Source organism: Hyperolius riggenbachi, chromosome 12 (genome assembly GCF_040937935.1).
Source record: "Hyperolius riggenbachi isolate aHypRig1 chromosome 12, aHypRig1.pri, whole genome shotgun sequence".
NCBI classification, from domain to species: Eukaryota; Metazoa; Chordata; class Amphibia; order Anura; family Hyperoliidae; genus Hyperolius; species Hyperolius riggenbachi.
Window position 1 is genome coordinate 35,672,197 of NC_090657.1, and position 26,386 is coordinate 35,698,582.

Genomic DNA, 26,386 nt, shown 5'->3' on the forward strand with positions numbered 1-26,386 from the left:
TTTGCCAGGCGTTTTTTGTTACAGTAGCTGTTCAGTAACAGCTTTACTGTAACAATACATGAAATCTACTACACCAAAAACGCTTCACAAAACCGCAAAATGCTAGCTGAAACGCTACAGAAAAAGAAGAAAAAGCGTTTCAAAATCTGCTACCATTTTGCGGATCTGCTAGCGGTTTTTGGTGTGCACCAGGCCAAACAGGGTACAGGGTGACCAGAAACTGCCACCTTGCTTTGTAAATAATTTTCAGAAAAGTGCAGAAGGCTTTGCAACTCATTTTTCAACACCTACCCTAATCCACCGATTTCCTGAATACTGTGAAATAGATGTGTTTTATATGCACAGAAAGGTAAGCAGAAATAATGTTTGCCGGTGACCTTTGTTATATCTGGAGCTGAGCTGAATCGATAGCCTTTTTCTGAACCCAAGCGAAATTCCCCCTTACGGTAAATAGTCTCTGGCATGCACCAGGTTAGGCTACCCATTCATAGAGGAACAGGACGAGCTCCTAGCCAGGGATAGGGGGGATCCAGCCACCCACAAGTCATTTATTGTAATGCAGGGCTGTCCAAATGGTGCGCTTCCATCCCTCGAGAGCTCCTGTCGTGGCTCGTTTGCCGTGTCACTCCCCCTTCTCTCACTACTTCTGCCACTCCACCTGTTTCTCTCTGCTCTGCCCCCAAAACTAGGAGAATGCTGCTCAGTCCCCTCCAGACCAAGACTTCGCCCTCCATGTCCACGAAGTTGGACAGCACTGTTCTAATGAAAGGCAAGTATGTGATAGACACTTGTGTCTATATGAGGAACTAGCACATTAGATCTGGTGAAAAAAAACATGTTTTGAATACAGGAACACAGAACCTGAGAATTTTGGACTTAATGTGTTTTCTTTGCAATTAATAAAACAGCAACCGAAAGCTAAAAAAATATTTTAGAATCTATGCATCTCAATGCAATATCCAGGCTAATAAAGGCCTACCTCCAGGCCACCTGTCTAAACACCCGTATGATTATTTAGTAAGCAGCGTGTCCCGATGCGACTTTTTTCCTCGAAAGAGGCTTCAGCATCAGAATTTTGTCGTTTTCTGTTATTTCTATGAAATAACTCCGGTTTTATGAGAATCATTGCTGACCGACGTGGTACTATCATGCTGTCAATTCTGCAAAGGGGGCGGGGCACAGACCAAGCTCTTGTGAGACGCTTGAGCTATGGAAGTCTGTAGGACAGAAACTGGCTGGCACTAAGCTTCCTGTCCAGGTTCTTTTACGGACAACTCAAGTAGTTTATACTGATAACACAAGTTCTGCCAATGAGTGCAACCACACAGGACTAATGAACATTTGTGCCCATAGCAGGACTTTAAGATAACCACTAAAAAAAAGGGCATCTCATTCTACCTGAGGGACAGTCAAGTCCTAAAAGTATTCCTGTAGAGGTGCTCAATGAGTCTAATAATTTCAGGAAGATGTATGTTCCTTCTCTGCAGCTTAAAACAGGATCCAATGCAGCACCTGATCATTTTAATTTATCCATGTCAGGGGCGTAACTAGGGGGAAGCAGCCACTGCGACTGCAGGAGGCCCGGAGGTGTTGGGGGCCCCAACTACTAACCTTCCCTTCCTTGAATACTCCAGATCAGGTGTTTTTGTGGCTACATGTTATGAGTGTGAAGATCCTGATGGCCACATGTAAGATGGGCTCAGACAAGGGAAGGGTTGTGAACATCAACGTTTTGCTGGGGCGCCCCGTGATTTTTAGTTACGCCCCTGTGGTCCATATATTTGCATAAAATCGACATAACATATGCATCAACCCAAAATCATTAGCATCTCACTGAGCATCTTTTAAAGGATACCCGAAGTGACATAATGAGATAGACATGGGTATGTACAGTGCCTAGCACACAAATAACTATGCTGTGTTCCTTTTTTTCATTCTCTGCCTGAAAGAGTTAAATATCAGGTATGTAAGTGGCTGACTCAGTTCTGACAGGAAGTGACTGCAGTGTGACCCTCACTGATAAGAAATTCCCCTTTTTATCTCTTTCTTGCTCTCAGAGGCCATTTTCTGCTAGGAAAGTGTTTATAGTTTGAATTTCTTATCAGTGAGGGTCACACTGTAGTCACTTCCTGCCTGAGTCAGGACTGAGTCAGCCACTTACATACATGATATTTAACTATTTCAGGCAGAGAAAGAAAAAAGGAACACAGCATAGGTATTTGTGTGCTTGGCACTGTACATACCCATGTCTATCTCATCATGTCACATGTCACTTCGGGTATCCTTTAAGATCATTGTTCCATCTGACACGCTCATCCACTGGACACAAGACAACGCACAAGAAAGTGGCTTATCTCCATAAGAAGCAGAACATTGTCCAGGAGATGGCCTGTTGGTTAGATTTTATCTGGTGGAGTGGTTGTGTGCACCTGTGGTTACTTCAACATAACCACCACTTTTCCTGCCTAATACACAGTGGTCAATGACCATACAAGATTTCTCTTGTAACAATCATGGAATGGCGTGCAGTTCTAAGCTGCTGTACATTCCGCTGCCTGAGGAGAAAGTCTTTCCTTGTATCATCAGTTCCTTCAAAAGAGCATGTATGTGAAGGTATGAGTCCGTATAGTCCTTATACGCAAGATCGTATCAGCCTCGGAAGTCTTGCAAGATAGGTCAACTCAGTGCAAAGTTTTGCTTCCTTCCTAGTTGAATGCTCTGAATTCAGCTTGGAGGGTTTTTGGCTTCTGTTGTCCCTTGGAAAGAAGCAATGCTCCTTTCCACCACCCTATTCAAACCAAGCCTCCTTAGCTGTCCCACCAAGTTCAGGCTGAAGATGCTTTTCTGGGCTGGAGCAGAGTCTGATGTCTTAGTCGCTGAACCACTGTCCATAACTGATCTTCCAAAACCAAGACTCATCACAGTCCTACTCCAACCCAACTGGAAAATAGAAGGGTGTGCACTAGGAGCAGGGGGCGTAGGTTCACCTTCTGTCGAGGTCACCTTCTTTGCATCAGTGGAGGCGGATATGCCATGCTCTTTTAGAAGCGTAACGAGTCCCAAGGGAGTGTTGCGTCCAGAGCTGGGCTGGTCATGGCTTGGTGTGGCAGAGCTTACTGGTTGGCCCTGATAAGGTTCTAGACAGAGCGAGCTTAAGCTCTCAAAGCTTCCACACGAGGAAAGGGCTGGATTACGAAGACTGAACAGGGAAACAAAAGTAAAGATATTCATGTCATACCAAGAAATTAGAGATTGTAAAACACTCATATAGTCAACAACATTCTTTTTAAATATTAGACTGTTATTTCTATTATGCCAGTTGATTCTCGTCATCAGTCATAAATAACGTTTCTGCCTTTAGATATACAGGGCATTAAGCCTGGTCCACACATCCAATTTTAATTGGCCAATTTCACCACTTCCATGTAGTATGAAAGCGTGCCTATACAATCTGTACAGAGAATTTTATCTGTTGGCCCTCATGCTACATGGTGGTGGTAGACTTCGCCATTGATTGGATGTGTGTATACAACCTTAGGGCCCTTTTCCACTACAGCGTTTGCGATGGCTGAATCGCAAAACCGCAAACCGCTGGTGATTTTTCAAATCGCTACAGTTTGCTTTTAACATAGGAATCGCGGTAGGTCATTTCCACTACCGCGTTTCGTTTTTTACCTGATCGCGATCGCACGGCGGAGCGATTATTGCCACGATTTTGCTATGCAGCGCATAGCATAGCAAAATCGCGATCGCAAACGTCAGGAAATCGCAGGGAATTTTTTACCTTTTGCGATTCAGCAATCGCTAGCGTTCAGCGTGAACGCTAGCGATTGCTAGTGGAAAAGGGCCCTTAGGGAGGTGCCTACCACAGCAACCAATAGGATGCTTGTTTGTTTGCTGGGACCTGGTTGGTTGCTTTGGGAAACACCACTTTATCTCCCCCCCTATCGCTTTTCTACATCTACTTCCCTTGCCCTGTATGCCAGATGATATAATGTAACTTTAAATGTAGATGACATAGTACATTGTTTCATGAAAGGAAAAGAAAAGAAAAAGAAAATAAGCTGAGCTGCGTAAGCATGATAAGAGGGTGTATGCATCAGTGACACAGCTAGGAGCATTTGGCATTCACTCACTGGTCTCTGTGAATTCATGTACAGTAAGTAAGTAAGTAGGTCTATAAAAACAACATTAGCCATTGTTTACAGGATATTAAAATGACCAAATATACAAAATCAGCCCTGAAATGCCACACCAATAATGCAATAATGGTGCATTACTTAATCTGTTTCTTGTTGGAAGAAATTGGAGAAGCTCCAGCTGCTTATTATGTACATATGGCGGGCACCATGGTGGCATAGTGGCTACTCCAGGTTTGAATCCCAGACAGGGCACTATCTGCATGTAGCTTGTATGTTCTCCCGGTGTCTGTGCGGGTTTCCTCCGGGCACTCCAGTCCCCCCTCCCCCACATTCCAAAAAACATACAGAAAAGTTAATTGGCTGACCCCCCCCCCCCCCCTTCCTAAAACTGACCCTAGGCTACAATGGACATATACCCATGGCAGGTATTAGATTGTGAAATCCTGCTAGGGACAGTTAGTGACATGAATAGGTATACTCTGTAGATGCTAATGATGCCGACGCTTTATAAATAATAAATAATATGCGATTCCTTGCTTATTTTTTACATATGCCTCTCCTTGCTCACTGCATCCTCCCGTTATCCCATCTTATGTGTGTCAGCTACTTATGTACTAATGATCTGTATAAAGTATCAGCACTTGCAGTCTGCTTCCTGACAACATTAAAGGATACCCGAAGTGACATGTGACATGATGAGATAGACGTGTGTATGTACAGTGCCTAGCACACAAATAACTATGCTGTGTTCCTTTTTTCCTTTCTATGTCTGAAAGAGTGAAATATCAGGTATGTAAGTGGCTGACTCAGTCCTGACTCAGACTGGAAGTGACTACAGTGTGACCCTCACTGATGAGAAATTCCCCTTTTTATCTGTCTTACTCTCAAAAGCCATTTTCTGCTAAGAAAGTGTTTTATAGTTGGAATTTCTTATCAGTGAGGGTCACACTGTAGTCACTTCCTGTCTGAGTCAGGACTGAGTCAGCCACTTACATACCTGATTATTAACTCTTTCAGACAGAGAGAGAAAAAAAGGAACACATCATAGTTATTTGTGTGCTTGGCACTGTACATACACATGTCTATCTCATCATGTCACATGTCACTTTGGGTATCCTTTAAAGGCATTGCACAAGCCTAACTCAAGTGAGCGGAAGTGGCTGATAACCACCTCAGTAGATATTTAGGTGTGTGTACAAAGGCGCCCGATGTCCAACTGCTGTTGATCCCCTGCCTGCTATCAAAAATATTATCAGCGTTCTCATTGAAGTGTTGAGGGGTATTTCTGTAAAAATAAATAGAGGAGCTGGTTTTTAAAGAGACACTGAAGCGAAAAAATAAATTATGATAGAATGATTTGTAGGTATAGTACAGCTAAGAAATAGAACATTAGGAGCAGAGACATAAGTCTAATATTGTTTACAGTACAGGAAGCGTTAAGAAACTCCAGTTATCTATGCAAAAGTGCCATTGAGCTCCACGATTTTCAAAGTCGCAGAGAGGTCTGTCTTCTGAAGCTTGTTATCTCAACTGTCAGACACTGTATTTTATGTTCTCTGCAGAGGACAGATCAATTGTTCACGGGCCTGCTCTGTAAAATCATTTAGAATGCGGAGTAGTGTGTAAACTGCAAATATTAGAGAATGATGCAATGTTATAAAAAACACTATATACGGTAACTGAAAATAAAAATTTGAGATTATTTTCTTTGCTACTAATGTTCTAGTAATTATCCGTACTACACAACCAATTCTATCATACATTTTTTTTTGCTTCAGAGTCTCTTTAATTAGCTTTTTGCTTTATTCTAAAAGTTTATAGATTTTGTGTCTAACTGGTTTACGACCAGCTTTATTGACACACTGTGAAAGGTAGAGCAGGAGATAGAGGGGTGCAGGGAGACGGGATAAGTATGGGGTACTGCCAGAGCAGTGCACTGCAGGAGCAGGAATGCCAGTTTGCAGCTGTATAGGCTGCTGATAAGGAGGGGGGGGGGGGGAACAACAGGCAGGCAGGGAGTGGAGTTCCAAACTTTTGATAGGGATCAGTCATATCCTTTCACTTTCTTTGTGCAGCCTTGATGTTATATGTGTCCATTTCCCGTAGGGCACCTGGGGCCTGTACACATTGAAAATGGACAATTGCAAACGCAATGCAATCACGTTTTCTAATCAAAATTCTACTTTTGTGTGTTTTTTGTGTTTGATTTTTGTGTGTTTGCAATGCGATTGCCATTTTACTGAGGCGATTGACAAATTGCATCGCAACACATGTGATTCTAAAGTCGTAGCACAGCCAGTGTGTACAGGCAGGGCCGGATTTAGGGCAAGGCCGCCTAGGGCATGGCCTAGGGCCCCACAGGAGCAAGGGCACCAAAACAGCAGGCTAAACTGGTGCAAGCTTGTAAATGCTGCAATGCAGGGGGATCAGGCAGCCCTGATCACGGTACTCTGCTGCCAGCCGCCTAAGCAGCAGGTCACCTTGCTCTCTGTGCACATTTGCCTTGTGCCCGGCGGCTATGGACTTGGGCAGCATTGCAGACGGAAAGGAAGAGGAAGCTTCTGCACTGGAGACAAGCGGAGAAATGAGTGACACTGATGGCTGCTGCGGTGTGATGGTGAGCTGGCTACCTATACTGAAGGGGGGTGGGAAAAAGAGGGATTATGGGAGTCATCTGGTGACCTATACTGGAGGGAAGAGGGAGGGGTCATCTGGCTACCTATACCGAAGGGGGGGGGGAGGGGGCTGGTGACAGTGGCCTGGGCGGTAAAGAGTACAAATCCAGCCCTGTGTACAGGCAGGGGCGTAACTAGAAATCACTGGGCCCTCCTGCAGAAACTTTAGATGGGGCCCCTCCCTCCACTTTCTGCAGATGTAAACTGAGAACCAATGTTATTCCATTGGCTAGTGCACACTTGAATGTGTTTTCCCCATGCAGATAAAAAACAACAGCAGTGAAGCACTGCAGGCATTTTCTCTATCAATTACATTCGTTTCTGTGATAAAACATGCATGTTTTCACACATACAGACACACATGGTGTGCAGAAAACATACGCAAAAAAACCAACAGATGAGTGTGCTCCCAGCCTCAGCTTATTACACTCACTCTGTCCATCTCTGATGGAACAGAACTGGGTCTGCAGACTTCTTCAGCATCGCTACAGTACGGAGCACTTGGGGAGGAGGAGGAGAGGCTGGGGACAGGATGCTGTACACAAAAGCCTGCTGCACACTGAATAGGTACTGTCTACAAAACTTTGTATGATTCCTTATCAGTGGCTGAGCAGATGCAGTCATAAGAACAATTGTGCAGAGATCACTGTCTCACTGTTCCCTTAGTTGTCAGTCTCTCAGGATAGAGAAGAGAAACTCCCCCCCCCCCCCCCCCCCACGGGGCCCCCTGCAGCTTTTGGGTCCCCCTGCGGCTGCATCCCTGGCAGGGTCTATTGTTACGCCCCTGTGTACAGGCCCTTATCCCGAGGCTCAGTTCACATTGAGCCTAAAATAGCTTACATTCCGCTTCGATGAGCAGAACGCAGCAGCGGAAGCAAGTTCATATTGCTACGTTCCGCTCAGTTCCGCTCCCTGCGTTCCGCTCGTCGGAGCGGACGTTCCCGACCTGCACGATCCTTCCGCTCCACTTTACGGAGCGGAAGGCAGCGCAGGAGCGGATGCGTGCAATGTGAACCTAGCCTGTAACCCCTGTTAGACCAGTGAATAGAGCCACGATGTCCTTGCAGCGATGAAGTTAAGGGTTGTTGGGTTAGCACATGCAAGAGTCCATGGAAGCAGTTAGGAGTTAATCAGATATAGAGTTCTCTGTCACTACTGGTCAGGATTCAGTTACAATGCACAGATTGGTGATTCATTTACCGCATCATAACCTTTGAGCCTGGTCACAATATCTTTATGCTGTAACGCGTAAATAAAAAGGGTTGCCTTTAGGCCTGAATGACTTTGATAATGAGATCTTACAGTGATAACACTGTAAGCATCCAAGTTGCCAATCCCACTTCAAGCCAAGTGAATACTGAGGGTGAATTACTGTAGGTCATCAACTTATGTTATGTTATGTATATTTATTATCTACCTTGTGTCTTTATTGCTGCACTTGCTGTCAAGGTATTTATTGTTCTAGACTAGAAATGTTCAGAATTTGACAGGTAGCCATGGTATCAGCTTGGGCTAGAAGGAAATAAATATGGCCGTTTCCATATCACTTTATGGACACCTGAAATGAAAGGGATATGGAGTTTAAACAATGCAGATTGCCTGGCTGTCCTGCTGATCCTTTGTTTCAAACACTCTTAGCCACAAACGCTGAACAAGCATGCAGATCAGTTGTTTCTGACTGAAGTCTGACTGGATTAGCTGCATGCTTGTTTCAGGTGTGTGATCCAGATACTACTGCAGCCAAAGAGATCAACAGGACTGCCAGGCAACTAATATTGTTTAAAAGGTAATAAATATGGCATGACAGCATCCGTATACCTCTCACTTCAATCGTCCTTTAAGGTGATCAGGGACAACATATTGGACTCAATTCACTAAGGTTATCTCTTAACCTTACTAGAGTTGTTACCATGGCGATAAGGCATGTAGTATTCAGGAAACATTTTACCTCAGGCAACCCTAAAGTTAACTCTTCTGTCTTTAACCTCCCTGGCGGTAAGCCCGTGCTGAGCACGGGCTATGCCGCCGGGAGGCACCGCTCAGGCCCCGCTGGGCCGATTTGCATAATTTTTTTTTGCTGCACGCAGCTAGCACTTTGCTAGCTGCGTGCAGTGCCCGATCGCCGCCGCTACCCGCCGATCCGCCGCTATACGCGTCGCCGCAGCCGCCCCCCCCCCCCCCTAGACCCCGTGCGCTGCCTGGCCAATCAGTGCCAGGCAGCGCCGTGGGGTGGATCGGAGTCCCCTTTGACGTCACGACGTCGATGACGTCATCCCGCCCCGTCGCCATGACGGGGGAAGCACTCCAGGAGATCCCGTTCTTTGAACGGGATCTCCTGATCTCCGATCGCCGGCGGCGATCGGAGGGGCTGGGGGGATGCCGCTCAGCAGCGGCTATCATGTAGCGAGACCTCGTCTCGCTACATGAAAAAAATTTTTTTTTTTAAAAAACCTATTTGCTGCCCCCTGGCGGATTTTGACAAACCGCCAGGAGGGTTAAGGAAGGAGAGATCTCTAAAGTTAACTCTTCAATCCTTAAAATAACTTCAGAATTATAAAGTTAAAGACAGGCTGTTAATTAACTCCATGTGAACATAACTACAGAGGAGGTAACTTAAGGACTGAAGTGATAAGTTAACGCTCTCAGGTCCATATGCAACTAATTTTTTCACCTGAGTTTTCTCCTGGGTGATATTTTTACATTTGTCAATAAAATGCATTTTAAGCCATCAGAAAGCAAGAAAATGCTCAAAATAATTTTGATAGTACTTTTTCATTTACTTTTTGGTACTTTTTTAGTTGAAAAGTGCTAGAAATTTATTTTAATTTGAAGATGAAAAATTATCTCCTAGGAGAAAAGTCAGGTGAAAAAGTGAATTGCATATGGGCCTTACTGTGAAAACTTATCTCTCCACCTTAATAAGGCAAGTTCGATGTGTGGAGGTAAGTTTTCTCTTGCCTTATCTCCAGCATGATCTTAGTGAATTGAGGCCATAGTGAGGGTTTTTTTTTACTTGGAAAGAGCTAAAATAAAGTGAGAAACAGGTAAGGAGAAAATCCACAAGAAACCTTCTATTAATCAACCCCTTACTATACATAATGGACACAAATCATACATCCAAAGTTGGTGGATAGATTTTTTTTTTTAAAAAGGAGCTAGTATGAAGAGACTACACATATGGCAACAGCATGTAAGTTCAGCTGGTTGAAGAACTCATTACAAATAAAGAGACTGGACCAGGATTTGTAGGCTTAAAAGGTCGTATCTGGTCAGTGTTGTGCAGTAACTGAACCCTGATAATTCCTACCACTAATCTGCAGTAACCTGAGAACACCTCAGTGACCAAAGACCTCGTCCGTTACTCCATCAGGTGCTCAACGCCAATGAAGGCATTGCAATTCTGTACCATCTCTTCAAATGTACGTTATAAATGTGTAAATAGGAGGAACCAGTCAGCCGGAGAACTAAGACACCCCATGTGATCTGGCCCAGCCAATCAAATTACACTTCTGTAAGGTCTCCAAGTGGAAGACACTGGCCTTGGGAATCTAGTAAAGTCTTTGAAGAACAGTAAAAACGAGCGGGAATTGTTAGCAATGCAAATGATCAGTAATAATTTATAGGAGATACAGCTGGCTCTCCATTAAAAAAAAGTATTGTTTCAAGATATTCTATCTGAAAATAAAGGTATAAATGAGCAATGGACACAACTCATTGAGTACGAGGTTAGAGAGCCACCATTAACCTATGAAACCATACACCAGGGGGCAGAATGCTATAAGATTGGGAGTCATCTTCATATTGAACTCAGTGGTCACTGAGAGTCCCATAAGAAATGCGTAGGTCACTGCTGGCTGAGCTACCTGTAGCCTTGCTGTGGAGGCGGGCCCTGCGCTCAGACGCCTCTCAGTAAGTCAAGCATTGGAAAAGGCGCTTCCACCAGGACTTGATGTGCCTAGAACCGTGAGGATGGAAAATGTAAACGTGAGTGAGGGATGCAAGCAAAGTGCATGAGGCAGAGAGGAGAGGTGAGCGAGTGCTACCCGTACACCACAAGCTGAAAAGAAAGCAGGTAATCAGACACATATAATATATTACACTGGCCTCAATTCTGGTAACTATGTGAGGTAGATAGTTTTTCGTAGGTAAAATAACTCATGAGGTAATTTCTTCTTTTATTAGCAATTCTGGAAGATTTTTCTCCATTTCCAAACATGATGTAAGACATGAGGTAAATGCATAAAGTGAGGTAAAACATGAAGTATTTCAGTGGTAAGCATGCAGTAAATAGATAATAGTCTTTAATTGTCTTCCATAAGTTAGGAAAGTCTTTGAAACATTTTTTTTTTTGGGGGGGGGGGGGGGGAGGTGTATTTGTTTATGTAGCAACCTATGAAAAGTATATTTATCGGCATAACTTATTTAAAAAAAATCCAGTAAATATTTGGAGTTTTACTTCTACTATTCTTTTCTATTATACAGCCTGAATAGGAACGACACTAAAACAGCAATAGGAACGCCACTAAAAACTGCAAAATGCATACAAATGGACTTTGCCTCCAGGTACAGGCAGGTCTTAAACTGATCAGTAAATGATGTGCTAACATACCCCCTAATTTCCATAAGAATAGCTATTTTTGGTAAATAACCTCATAAATTACCTCATGAGGTAAAACATGACTAAAATCTACCAGAATTGCTAAATGTCCTTACCTCATGAGGTAAATTACCTCACATGAGGTAATTTGTTTGATAACCCTATCAGAATTGAGGCCAGTGAGTGCTACCCGTACACCACAAGCTGCAAAGAAAGCAGGTAATCAGACAAATACATATTACAGCAAGTCCATCACACAACTCTGGCTTTACGTACATTTTCATCCACTTTCTGGCGCTACTGTTACCTCGCTAGGGTACGGGAAAGACTGACCCTGCCATGACGCAGTATACACAGATCTGGAAATTCTGACAATTGTGTGGCTGGTTGCCTTGCACATACTTTAAAGGGAACCTTAACTGAGAGTGATATGGATGTTTCATTTTAAACAATACCAGTTGCCTGGCAGTCCTCCTGATCTCTTTGACTGCAGCAAGTGGCTGAATCACACACCTGAAACAAGCATGCAGCTAATCCAGTCTGACTTCAATCAGAGCACCTGATCTGCATGCTTGTTGAGGGGCTGTGGCTAAAAGTATTAGAGACACAGGATCAGCAAGAGAGTCAGGGAACTGGTATTACTTTAAAAGGAAAAATTCTTATCCTTCTCAGTTTAGATTCCCTTTAAAGCGGATCCGAGATTAAAAACTAACTATAACAAGTAACATGTCTATATAGCTTATCCAAAGTTTAGAAAGTTTACACAGCATATCTAGCTGCAAACAGCTTCAAAAGTTTATGCTTATTTATTCCTGTGATACAATGAGGGCAGCCATGTTCTGTTTATCACAGGCTGAGGGCTGGAGATGCTATCAGCTTGCCTGTGTGTAAATTCAGTCCCCTCTCCTCCTCTCTCCTCCTCTCTGCCTCTGAAATCTCTGGCTAGTAACACCTTCCCCTCCTCCTGCCCAGACTTCCCATAAGCCCTTGCTACTGTCTGAAAATGCCAAGGCATTCTGAATAGAATATTAAAACAAAAAAAGTATTTGGCTTGAGGAATGCCATACAAAGTATATGAAAGGAACACAATTATGCAATGAGTAAAAGTTTATCCCAGATCCACTTTAAGAACATTCTCAGGTTTAACAAGGAAAATGTGTGCTCATTTTTTAACTGCTCCATTATAGCTGTGAGCTGTTCCCACTCTGCTTCTCTGTGAGATGTCCAAGGCTTAACTTGTCCCCAGACACTTGGTCTCCTGAGTGGACTTACTTAGCCAGTTTGTAATGGCAACGGAAGGCGGCCAAGGCCGATAGGATTTCCAGGAAGACAGACTCCAACTCTGGATACTTCACAAAGAAGCAGAGAGAGGACTTTTGAATGATGTAGGCTTGGAACTGAACATAGACATGTTTATCTCATCATGTCACGTGACTTCAGGTACCCTTTTAATTATATTCGAGGTGACATGTCACATGATGAGATAAACATGGGTATATACTATGCCAAACAAGTTAATAACTAGGCTGTGTTTATTTTATTATTTTCCTGCCTGGAAGAGTTAATCTTCAGGCATGCAAGTGACAGGTTCTCTCTTGTTGGTACCCTGTCTGTAACCCTCACTGATAAGGATTTACAGCCATAAAGGGCTGGTTCACACGGACGCTTGGCAGCGTTTACCGCCAAGCGTTCTGGACTCGTTGGCTAAACGCTCCCATTCAAGTGAATGGGAGCAATTAGCATCGCGCGGTTACCGGCGATTGCAGTCGATTGTGCAAACGCGGCGTTCCGATCCCGATTTAACGCAACGTTTCGGCTGGCCCTAGAAGCAGCATGCGGTGTCCAGGGCCGGCTAGCCGCCGCGGCTTCATGTCCCCCTGCGGGGACGAGAAACTCTGATCGCTACGCGAAGCCGACAATCGCCGTACCGCCGCCCCCGAACTAGATGTCACATGACGCCGCGGCTTCCCAGCCGCCTGAATGCCCCCTGTCATCTGTCTGAACCAGCCCAAAATCTTTCCGGCACAGAACAAGTTCTGAGGGCAGGGGATAGATAAAAAAGGTCAATAGTTCATTTATTTTTACACTGGCATTCTTGAGACACTGCCATTAATCAGAAACAACAAAACAGTAAATCTCCTTTGTAAATGTTTCTACATAAAATAAAACCACGAGATAGCTAAAAAAATAAATAAAAAAAATAATAATTAAAAAAAAGTATATATATATATATATATATATATATATATATATATATACATACACATATATATTTAAATATTTCTTTGGGGGAGGGGGGAATAGGAGGACAGATCCAATTGTTTATCTCATCCGCTTACTTTCACATCCGGTTCACTTTAAGATGCCTAAAATAACTTAAATAAGAGACTGATGAAATAATGCAGCATCCTTTATTACAGATTTTGCTTCTCTTCTAAAATAAATCGGTATCTCCAACTATTGTTTATGTTGCAGAAATGACTCAATGGCATTCCCTCTTCATATTCAGCGTTAGGAGATGTAATCGATACTTTAATTAAGGCACAACATTGCATTACTGATCACTTTAAGCTATTTTAAGCACCATAATGCTTTTAATGTAAACTTACACATTTACATTTCATTTTCCTGCCAGCGTATTAAAGGCACAACTTGTCACAAACAGTGTGGCTAGACTGAATCAAATCCAGTAGCCCAATATTACATGGTGTTTTAATCAAAACCATGCAATTGTTGTCCACGAAACACTGTACAAGTCTCCTGTCTTGTGCTGTCTGACCCAGATGCGTGCATAAATGTAGCAGGCCAGAGGAAAGTTCCTTAGACTTTACCTGAGCCCTGACTGAGCAGGTTTACATAGTACCCTCATGAAGAGGGTGGAGCTTCAGATCTGCTGAGCCTTGCCTACGAACGCCCAACATACAGATATAAGCATTGTACAACTAAAGGGTGATTTCTACGGTAACACAGCAGAAGCCAGTGCAGAGTACATGGAGAACATGTGTAGTATGATGTGGCACAAATGAAACCCGCTGACATGCATAGGACTAATGTAATAAACCCACCTGGATGTGACAACGGTAATGTCCTGCAGAGGGCGTGGGGTGCGACATGTAGTTATGGTGTACGTAGATGGTGTCTGGGGGAGGTTGTTAACAGAGGTGAACACTGAAACACACAAGGAAGCTACGTATTACATAGATGGTATCACAGACAAGGAACAACACATGAGACGTCGGACTGTGACAATCGACAGATGAACGAGGGTAAATGGAAAACAATTACATAAAAAGCAGCAAGATCTAGATTCGTAAAAGCTCACCTTAAAAAGATATTGGTAGCAATCAAGATTTTAGCATACGGTTATTAAAAAAAAAAGTTGCATGTGCCTAAATTAGTCAGAGGTAATAAGCATTTTACTTTAAAAACCTCATTGACATTATTGCCCCTCTTAAAACGCCACAGAACCGCAGCTGAAAACCCTCTCAATCACCCCATGAAAACCCTCTCAATCACCCCAAGCTCACAGGGGTACATCGCGGGCTCCTTCCGTATAGAGGCAGTGCAGCTCCGCCTCTATGCGCGTCAATGAGCCCGGATCACCGTCTCTCCCCCGCCCCTCTTAGTCTTCCTTCACTGAGAGGGGCGGGGGAAAGGCGGAGATGTGCGCTGATTGACGTGCATAGAGGCGGCAGCAAAATCCATGACCAAGAAAGTCGTGGATTTTGCCTGGTTTTCAGCCGCGGTTCTGTGGCGTTTTAAGAGGGGCAATAATGTTAATGAGGTTTGTAAAGTAAAAACCTCATTTTCGGGAGACTTCAGAGTCTCTTTAATACTGAAAGTCAGACCTGCACTACTGCAGTTTCGTGTCCAAGCAGACTCTTCCTCACATGTTGGTCTTGGCGGGTGTGATGAGTGCTCGGGGACAACGGGTAAATGTGTTATAAGCTCCGCCCTCCAAACACCTCACCACGCCTGCAGAACTCAGATTGTGGATCTGTGGGCGGGGCTTGTTAGTCATTTATCCGGTGTCCTCCAACCATGCCCAGACCAACATGTGAGCGAGCGTAAGTTTGGACATGAAACTGCCGTAGTGCCTGTCTGGCTTTTGCTTTGCTTCCCATTTCTTGAGAAATTTACACTCCGCATCACTATATGCATGAACACAATACATGGAATTAAAGGGACTCCGAACACCTCTCTTGGGTATGCCAACCAACCAGTACTGCAAAGTACTTAAAGATCCATACCTTTCTGTAGCTTGTGCTCTCCGCTTTCATTTGATGCAAGAATCACCGTTCTACACCAAATAGTTTTCATTCGATTTCAATTTAAAATTTAACTTCCGGGTCACCCCTGTCTTCTCTGTTAGAGAAGTGCATCACTGAATGAAGCAGGAAGAGGAAGTGACACGCATGGCCATTGCAAGAGGCTCCTCCAGAGGGGTCATAGCACGACTTTATTGGAAGTCGTCTGTCTTAAAGGCATGCCCATGAGAGGTGCTCGGATCCCCTTTAAGCTGTAGTTTGCTGCTTCAATAAAAGTGATCTTCTGGACAATGCATGCGTCTCTCTCCTGGTTCCTTCCTATGCACTACTTCCTGCAAAGTTGCCATGACCACATCCAGCCCACTGTACATGGCGAGGAAAGGAACAGCGCTACTTAAAAACAGATTGCATCCTTATGACTACCTGCTTGAGAGTGCAAGCCCCATTAGTGGGATAAAATACACACACAGCATTTAAATAAAATGCACCTGTCTACCATTGGAGGATGTTGGTTTCCGTTTGGTTTCAAGGTGCATTTGTAGTTTCTTGGAGGGGCTCAGCGCACCTCTGATTGGTGGCCATTCGGAGACGGCCTGGTGATGCGCTGATCCACCGCTGCGCAACATCCAATCCACTGACAGCAACCATCCTGCACCTGGAGTGGCAAGTGCCTCCTTTTGTATCCATTCCTTTGTGGAGTCCTGAGGCTCTTTCATAATTTACTGGTTAACGCAGTTACAATAACACTGCTTCTAGCATCTGCGCTGCAACAACCACCCACAACCATGTAGAACATCTTCAGAGAACTAAGGAATGCACTGAGGAGATCCAGGTTTTGAAAGCAGCCAAGCATCTGGTTCAGCTGCCTCATAACCATTGATTCGAGACTTGCAAACTCCTGTGAACCCACCACTTGCAGTTATTCAAGCGTTTGGATTTCCATCTTGCTAAATTAGGGCTTAGTTTGGTCAAGAGAAGTCAGTGCATCCAAGATACATCTAACACAGGGGTCAAGAACCTTTTTGGCTGAGAGAGCCATAAACGCCATATATTTTAAAATGTAATTCCGTGAGAGCCATACAATATGTTTCAAACTGGGACAGTAGGGCTCTCGTCCCTGTTGCCATGGTGATGTGTACACAGTTGATCCTTTCGGGAGGCGGAAATGTCAGACACGACTTCAGCTTCTCTTGGGTTTCAGCAACATCAGCAATTTCCCCGAGAGCCAGACAGGAGAAATACAGACTAACAGCTTGTACAATTAGCTAGGTGACTTGGGAGTTGATTCACTTTGTAGGACCAGATCCCCGCACTTTGGTCCAATAGGCCGCCTGTCAAGTGACATGAAGCCTATTGGGCCAATCAAAGTGCAGGGATCTCATTCTACAAAGTCACTGGACCTGACAGGGTGCAGAGTGGGACAATTGGAGCGGCCGTTGGTTGTGGGGTAGCGTGAGTAAGTTAGTAGTGCATGCTACAGCAGTACCGTGCCTACTTTGAAAATGTTACTTGCGCTGTCACACTAAGTGGCGCTGCTTGAGCACTGTAGCTTAGTGAATCAACCCCTACTGATTTGTCTGTGAGCCAGATGCAGCCATCAAAAGAGCCACATGTGGCTCCCAAGCCATAGGTTCCCTAACCCTGTTCTAACAAGTAGAAAAAAGAGGTACTCACTGCTATTGTTTTCCTTGGTTTTAGTAGGAGTGGATGTTGCCAGTATTTGGAAGGAAATAGGATCCAAGTCATCTTCCTCAAAGTCATTAAGGTTATAGACATCCTCCACATCTATGTCCAGTTTCTGGAAGTCTTTGGTGAGAACCCCAGGTCTGGGATCCAATATACCTCCTAAGTTTGGCTTTGCCAGCTGCTGCCAGTGCAGGAGTGTTGCGGAACCTGTAAATTGCAATGGAGACAATCAATGACTTAAGCCAAGTATTGGGCAATTAAGGCAAGTGACTGTTACCTCCCTGATTTGGATCATTTACCTGCTTGCTACCGTGCCCCATTCTATATTACAGCTTGTAACAAAAATAGAAACACCCCTTAGGCACCAAAATATTTACTAACTCACTGGTTCCCATAGAGTAATATAAACCATGAAGAACCTGCAAGGTTTGAAACATATTGGTGCTTGCATTAAGTTATAATTTTAAGGGGACTCTGAGCACCTCTCATGGGCATGCCATTAAGAGTTCGACCAGTACTGCAAAGTACTTAACCACTTCGCATCCAGACCTTTTTTCCCACTTATGGACCACAGCAGTTTTGACAGTTTAGCTATGTCCTTATTTAATCAGAAATAACTTTATCCCTACTTACGACACAGAAATGAAATGTATATTGTTTTTTTCAAGACAAACTAGGCTTTCATTGTGTGCCATTTTTTTCCATCGAACAATTTTGTTTTCTATGAATTTTAATGGGAAAACAAAGAAAAAAAATAGAAAAAACATTTCCCAGTTTTACCAATTCCAGTTTAAAAATAAAAAGTGCTACTGTAGATAAAAAACACAAATTTTGTTTGGCTATTCTTACCGCTTATCACAAAACTTAGATTATGTTCCGGTCACAATTTATGGTGAAGAAATTTGATTTTGAAATAATGCTACAGAGTGTATTTTTCACTATGAAGTTAGAAAATAAAAGTATTTTAATAGTAAAAATCAATCTCATTAGCTCAGGAAACATATATTCCCGTTCACCAATTAGTGCTGCATCAGAGAGTGCCAGAAATGTGCACAGGAGCAAGCCCAATCCTGCACAGCACTGCTTCTGCTACAAGACGTATATCTACTGACTCGTGGCTTAGATGAAGTCACAGAGGATGGATATCTACTGAAAGTGGTTAAAGATGCATACCTTTCTGTAGCTTGTGCTCTCTTCTTTCATTTCATTCCTGAATCGCCATTCTACACCAAATAGTTTTCGTTCAATCTCTATTTAAAAACCGCTGCTGCCATCTTGGCTATGTTATAACTTCCAGGTCACCCCTGTCTTCTCTGTTAGAGAAGTGCATCACTGAATGAAGCAGGAAGAGGAAGTGACACGCATGGCCATTACAAGAGGCTCCTCCAGAGGGGTCATAGCATGACTTTGTTGGAGGTCGTCTGTCTTAAAGGCATGCCCATGAAAGGTGCTCGGAGTCCCTTTAAGTTTAAGTGCGTTGCAGCAAGTTTTTACTATTTTACTCAGGAACCCATTAAGTGATGTATGGCAATTTAGATCGGCACAACCTTACTTTGATACAGAGGATATGGAAACCCGGGATTAGCTGTATACACGTCTGTCATCTTGTAAGTTTAGTTGGTAGCAGAGAGGCCTTTTTATTTGAAAGCTGGTGGGAGGAGGCATCCAAAGGAAATAAAATATATTAAAAAACACTAAAAATGAGAGGAAGAGGTTGGCATACCCCTCCTGAAGAATAAGCCTGTTGTCGTAAATCGACTAAGGATTTTTATTGCACAAAGATAAGACAACGCAGTTTGCAGGTGGGTTCTGCTTCCTCAGGTCAGTGAAAGATTGTGCTTAGTGCCTTCTGTGAATAATGAACAAGCTCCTCTATAAAGAGGATTCCTCAGGAGAGGCAGGCCAACCTCTTCCCCTCATTTTTACTGTTTTTAATGTATTTTATGACCTTGGCGCCTCATCCCTTTACTCAGGAACCTCAATTCCTGGAGAGCGACCACCAGGGGTTGAATTTCTCAGCCACCAGAAAAATGGGAATAAAACCTACTTTAAAAAAAAAAAAAAAACGCTTATCCTAAAAGGTGTCAAATGCAGTTTGCACTATTGGCTGCTGCTATTTTTCCCTTTGTGTTTTTTCAATTTTCTGAAAGCTAAGGGAAAACCCATTAAGCTTTTGTTTTCTTTAATAAGCTTACTCACAAGCAAGGGGCTCTTGCATTTTGTTCCCTTTAAAGGGGCGCTATGGCGAAAAATTGTAAAATGTAAAATATGTGCAAATATAGACAAATAAGTACTTTTTTTCCAGAGTAAAATGAGCCACAAATGACTTTTCTCCTAAGTTGCTGTCACTTACAGTAAGTAGTAGAAACCTGACAGAAGCGACAGATTTTGGACTAGTCCATCTCTTCATAGGGGATTCTCAGCAAGGCTTTTATTCTTTATAAAGATATTCCCTAAAAAGGATTTAAACAATGATGCTGGCCAGCTTCCCTGCTCGCTACACACTTTTTTGGCAGTTGGACTGAGCAACTGCCATTCACTAAGTGCTTTTGAAAAGAAAAAAAATCCCTGAGAATCCCCCCATGAAGAGATGGACTAGTCCAAAACCTGTCGCTGGTGTCAGATTTGTACTGTAGGTGGCAGCAACATAGGAGAAAAGTAATTTATGGCTCATTTTACTCTGGGAAAAAATGTACTTATTTGTTTATGTTTGCACATATTTTAAATTTTTACAATTTTTTCACCATAGTGCCCCTTTAAGCTACCGTACAAGGTAGTGCGGAGTAACAAAGGGCAGCCGTTGTACAGGCGCTGGAGTTTCTCAAGATTCTCGGCCAAGAGCCAGATGGCCTGAAATGCCTTATGTTTCAAAGACCAGCTTGCTAGGGTGCAATCTTTAAAGTAATCATTTAAAGAAAACCTGAACTGAAAATTAAAAGTCAAAATAAACACACACAAGTCATACTTACCTCCTGTGTAGTCTACTCCTCAATCTCTCTCTCCTTTCCCACGTCCTGTTTGTCCACTGTGATCAAGGGAATTCTCTGTCCTTTTTGAAAATGGCCATTCCAACTAACCGACTAACACCGCTCAATTCTGTACTGAACTCTGCTGCTCGACTCATTCATCTCTCCTCTCGCTCTTCCTCTGCTGACCCTCTCTGTCAAGCTCTTCACTGGCTACCAATTAATGAGAGGATTCAGTTCAAACTCTTAACCATAACCTACAAAGCTCTCCACAATCTCTCTCCCCTGTACATCTCCTCACTAGTCTCCAGATACCAACCCAACCGCAATCTCAGATCTGCACACGAGCTTCTTCTATCCTCTTCTACAATTACCTCCTCACATTCACGTGTACAAGACTTCTCACGTGCCTCACCCCTCCTCTGGAATGCCCTTCCACAACACATCTGCCACTCTTCCACCTTCAAAATCTTTAAACGCTCCCTCAAAACCCACCTTTTCCGACAAGCATATTCTCTAGCTTAGGCCATGCACCCACTAAATAACCTAATTACGCACTGCCTGTACATATACTGTATACTTCCCCCACCTCTTGTTTCCACCCCATTCCTTTAGATTGTAAGCTCGCAAGGGCAGGGCTCTCACCCTTTTATGTCATGGAATGTTATTAATTCAATTGCTTGCACACTGTTAGAAATTTATACATTTTAGTCATCATGTTAAATCAAATTGTAATCAGCAGTGCTGTATTTTGTATCAGTGTTCATATTTGATGTATATCATTGTCTGTATCATTATGTATCCCTTGTTTGTTTTCTTACATTGTACAGCGCCACGGAATATGTTGGCGCTTTATAAATAAATAAATAATAATAATAATAATAATAACAGCTTTCTGGTCAGCACACTGTTAAACTGTAACATTGCCCACTTGAGCCATAGGGAAACATGGACATTACCTGGTACATCAGTCGTCCTCTCAGCTATAACTGACAGCAACTGATAAATAACTGACAGCAACTGATATATTTCAGTTCTGACAAAATGTTGTCAGAACTGGAAGGGGTCATTGTCAGAAGAAAATGATGAGCTTCTGAGAGGAACTGAGGGCAAGGTATCTATGTAATGTTCATTTGAAGTTACCTCATGTGTTTATTTTAAATAATTTTACTCAGTACATGTTCTCTTTAAGCGAATAGTGTTTACATTTTTGTCGGTCAACTAATATTCTATTGTGGTCTAATATGGAGAGAACATGTAAAAAAATAAAAAAAATAAAAACAAAACATTTAAATCTGGATTCATTATAAGCAAGTATAATGGATGCCCACAGAACAAAGGGATAAACCATGGCTGCAATAACAGAGGACAAAATCAAAGACATGAGCTAAAGAAGACACACGAAATAAGAAGATCTTTACCTTCTAGTGGTTTGACGATCTGCAGCTTCTCAGGTAGGTAGGATCTTGAACCTATGGAGAAACTAGAGCTGCCGCTGACTTCAGAGATGCCGGAGTAATTGGTACCAGTGGACAGGACACTCTCATTGGGTGTGAGGATTCCACTGGAGGCTTCTCCATCTCGCAGCAACTTGTGCTCCCGCTCTTCATACAGACACTCGGGAGACTCGTATTCCTGCTGAGCACTGAGTCTCTGAAGAGCAGCTGCCAAGTCTTGTCCTCCAGGTGTACCAGGAGTTCCCAGCTTCTTCTCACCAGCCCTGTATAAAATAAAAAGAATACTAAAAAATGGAAGAAAATTATGTGCCATCAGGGCCGGATTTCTGGGAAGGCCACAACAGTCTGAGCGCCTTGGGCAGCTGGATCCCGAGGGGGGCACCTGAAAATGAAAGAGGGGTTGCTACATATGAAAGAGGAAGCTGAAAATGGGGAGGGAAATGGATCTCCAAGGGAGCAGATAACCCTTAAGGAGCCAATTTATTTAGAGGCTTGCAAGTGCTCCAGGCCAATTTATTTTAGCATGTTTTTTATTTTCTTATTTGTTACATTTCCTTTGCTTCTAATTAGTACTCCAAAAGCACAATAAAATAATTAGTTCTGTTCCACCCTAAAGTCTTACAACATCCAACACACAAGAAAAGCAGGGTTTAATGTGAACTGTTTCTCTATTTATTCTTAAGGCACATCTTCAAAATTGTGGACAGGATGCACAACTATAATTTCAGAGTTCCAATTCACCTCATAAGACTGCCTGACACGTGTTACACAGCCAAAAGCCGCTTCCTCAGAGGCACATTGTTACACACATCTATAAAAAACATACAATATGCAACAAATAAGTCACATACATACCATAGAAGATCTATGCACATGTAGGGGTCAAAAGGCCAATAAAAACATATAATACAAGTCATCTCAGCAACTGTGGACCAGAAAATCTGTAGGGCCGCAATCTGAAACACGTGTCAGTCAGTGTGAGACAATAACACAGGATTTATGATTTCAGTTTCTATATTTCCTGCTAGTAGAGGGAGAGATCAAGTTCTGCCGATTGAGGTCAAATGTAGTGCACTTATCTCAAACGAGATAACTCTAAGATGCTAGTGGGTTAATGAAAAAGTTGGGCTACAGTACATGGATGAAATGCGTGGAAGAGGGCATGGAATGGGAGGCATGCTACTGCATATGAAAGCAGAGCCACAACATACTCAGCCTAGGGGCACAAAAAATATAAATAAGGCCTTGTGTGCCATTACCAGATTTATCTGACATACAAACAAATTAAATGAGCTAATGGAAAGTCCAATATTCCTGGCATTGCAACGGTCACTTACTCAGATGATCCATTCTCTCCTCCAGACAGCAACGTTTCCTCTTCTAGGAGCACCATGCTGGAACCTTCCAGCTCACAGAAGGACATTGGTGGTGTTCCCACACGACTTGGGGCAGCTGAAGGCCTCTGCGATGGCGCCCGAGAATTCTGTGGGGACTGGCAGCGAGATCTGGCTCTCACAACTTGGTTAGCGGCTTTCACTGTCTCAAAGACTCGCTTATAGCTCCTGTTGAAATTGGGGTATTAAACATGTCTTTTTAATAAAACATTAGAATTAAAACAATGGAAAGAAGATGACGTTTGGGATAAGAACCAAAACGTACTTTAGTTCTGAGGAGGCATCAATGCCTTTCCGCATTGTTCCTTCAATCTCTGCTGCTAGGGAATCCTGTAGAAACAATGGACCATTTAGAATTTTTGGACACCAAAACAGACACCACACCTACACGGTACAATCATTCAATACACTTTCTTTAGCCTTTCTTCACATTCCACCACTTACCAAGGGCACGATGTTAAGTGTGCTGTATCTGCTGATGGTGCTGTTGGGAAGACTTTTGTTCCTCAAATTCTTCATCTCTTCCTGTGTTTCATGCAGCATGTCCTGACATTCCTTGAATTTCTCCTGAAGGTCCTGAAACTAAAGAGATCGGTGGATAAGCAACTTGACCTATCTATTAACTTATTCTAATTAAGATACTTAAGCTGGCCATACATCTAGCGATGTTGTCGTGCAATCGGCCATCCAATTCGATAATTATATTGAATAGGATGAAAACTGGTGCCACAATACACATGCCCAATTGAGGAGTCCATTGACTATGGGCTGAAATCGGACGAATGTATCGATGGAGCATGCTGGAAAATCTTGGTCTCCTGTGGTCAGTCAGGGTCTCTGCTGTAACAGCGTACAATATCATGATGGCCGATGTCCTCCCAAAAGCACTTCCTGTCAATTTTTATTGGCCCAATGCCAAGCAGCATAAAATTTGCATGCTAGCAGGAAATATCTGTATCTCACTGACCATCTCTAAAGGCGTGTACACACACCATACTTTAGCCAACGACGGGTCCTTCAGACCCTCCCGCTGGGCGGACGTTCTGTCAAAAACAGTCTCATCAGTGCCGACAGACTGTACACACATCCTACTGTCGGCAGAACGTCCGCCCAGCGGGAGGGTCTGACGGACCCGTCGTTTGCTAAAGTATGGCGTGTGTACGCGCCTTAATGTTGATGGTTTTTAGCTCAGGCCACCTATCTCCACAAATCTCCTGCACTGATGTATTCTAATCTTATTTGTTTTTTAGCATTGCTGAAAGTGTAAAACCTGTTAAAAAAAGCCAGATATATATTGACGTTTCATGCAGCTATACAGAATTGCTTTTTAAACGTGATCACCTACCTCAGTATTTAACATCTGCTCACGTTCCTTGAAAGCAGCTAGGTGTTGCTGAAGTTCCTCATTCTCTGTGGAGGTCTAAAGAAGAAATATATTATTAGGAGTCAATCATCACATTCCTGTTGAATAAATCGCTGTGGTGATAATGGCAGACATTTGGTGAACAGAGTGGACACTCACAGTGCGACACTTCTGCTGGAGGTGAACAATTTGAGCCAAAAGCTGACTTATCTCCTCCTGTTGACGGGTTGCATCTTCTCCCCTGCGGGACAGCTCATCTGCCAACAGCGCCATCTGCTTGCTGGCCTCCGCTAAACAAAGCAAAAACATTACATTCTGCCTCTTAATGGAAAATATCAAAGAAGAACCCAAACAGGCCTTACTTCTATCTATGTAAAAGACTTCAAACTGTTTCACTAAAATGATTAATTCGCTTTGGCCAATTAACTTGGGAGCCAACGTACAGCTATACAGAGTCAAAGTGCTGGCTTAGCACATTATTCACCCCAACGGTGTTTCATTTGAGCTTTTGTATTTGCCTACACTAAATGGAATACAGTTGGGGACATCAAACTTGGAGAAGGACTTAGGAGTACTCATCGACAACAAGTTAAATAATCGTACTCAATGCCAAGCCGCTGCAGCTAACGCTAACAACATTTTGGGATGCATTAAAAGGGAAATAAAAACTCGAGATGCTAGCATAATATTGCCCCTGTTTAGCTCTGTTGGTGTTGGTACTTTGTTCTCTGGTTGAACTCGATGGACGTATGTCTTTTTTCAACCCAAATAACTATGTAACTACACATATAGCTCCAGATCATTAGAATCTGTGATAGGAGTGAAGATGAGAGAACTTGAGTATTGGACAAGGTTATTGTTTTGAGTTAGTTGCTGTACAGGAACCTTCGTAGATAGGAAAGGAGGGTGTTCTTCAAGCCCTGTACATGTGCTAGATGGACTTAGCATGTGTAAATTACCCCTCCCCCCCCCAATTCCCACTAATGTATTGGCGAGAGTTCTGGACAGGTGAATCAGGTCTGCTGAGTGCAGTCAAAAAGGTTCTCCTACTCACCCCACGTGCTTCGTCATACATCACCTTCCCTCCTCAGTTGCAAAATAATGCATTAGTAGCCTTTAAGATACCCATTGTCTGTAAAGGACTCGGCCCCACACCAACATCTGAGGGATCAAGTCCCAATCCCTACAGGCGACAGTAATTTTGCATATGTACGCACCTAGAGCCTAACATTATGGAGAAGCTTAGGGATAAATAAAGCATCCAGGAGAAGGCTGGAATCATTGAGGGGCAAATCATTGAAAGGAAAAATGGCTCTTGGGAAGAGGGGGTATAATGAAAAGTTGGTGAAGGCACATGTCTCAGTAATGCGCCACTGCTTTTACTGCCTGACAATTATGTGCCTTAACTTTTCAGTAAGAGTATGTCCCTGCTCTTCAGTATCTAAATATTGTGTCTAAATGTCCTAGCATTCTAGCTCACTCGTAAGTATGTCCTGACTATTGCAGCACATGGAGATAGGGATGATAGAGATTAAGGGGATACTGCTGACAATCTTGGGGTAAACCTTTAGATGCTTTAAGATTGATAGGCTCTGATAAGGACTGTCGACAATACTGACACTCTCCTACCAGAAGCTATTGCTCCCATGTGACGCCTTCCCTACTAAGTAGTAAGTCCTCAGCTCCACCTCTCCATTACTGTTCTGTAATCATTTAGAGGGATACAGAGTTATGTACTCAGGAGTTGCGACTTAGAAGAAAACCAGTTAGGCTTTCTTGGGCCCTCTAGGCTAACTCAGAACTATGCAAATACTTGGGCACAGAAGCGTAACTAGAAA

At 43.2% G+C, this 26,386-nt stretch overlaps 1 protein-coding gene across 2 annotated transcripts in view; it reads right to left on the reverse strand.

Annotated features, from left to right (window-relative positions):
- Positions 1–2,387: 2,387 nt before the first annotated feature.
- Positions 2,388–26,386, reverse strand: part of LOC137541232 (trafficking kinesin-binding protein 1-like) — a 50,262-nt gene continuing 26,263 nt past the window's right edge. Inside the window, exons 7-16 of one of the 2 annotated variants that reach the window (XM_068262421.1) lie at positions 24,708–24,838; positions 24,531–24,605; positions 23,630–23,767; positions 23,451–23,515; positions 23,129–23,353; positions 21,756–22,054; positions 17,357–17,575; positions 14,480–14,582; positions 10,681–10,772; positions 3,113–3,199 (exon numbers count right to left, since the gene is read on the reverse strand). In XM_068262421.1, coding sequence (XP_068118522.1) covers positions 10,724–10,772; positions 14,480–14,582; positions 17,357–17,575; positions 21,756–22,054; positions 23,129–23,353; positions 23,451–23,515; positions 23,630–23,767; positions 24,531–24,605; positions 24,708–24,838 — 1,304 coding nt within the window. In that variant the 3' untranslated portion in view covers positions 3,113–3,199; positions 10,681–10,723. Of the gene's footprint in view, positions 3,200–10,680; positions 10,773–14,479; positions 14,583–17,356; positions 17,576–21,755; positions 22,055–23,128; positions 23,354–23,450; positions 23,516–23,629; positions 23,768–24,530; positions 24,606–24,707; positions 24,839–26,386 lie in introns of both variants that reach the window. The other variant, XM_068262420.1, reaches the window with a different exon arrangement.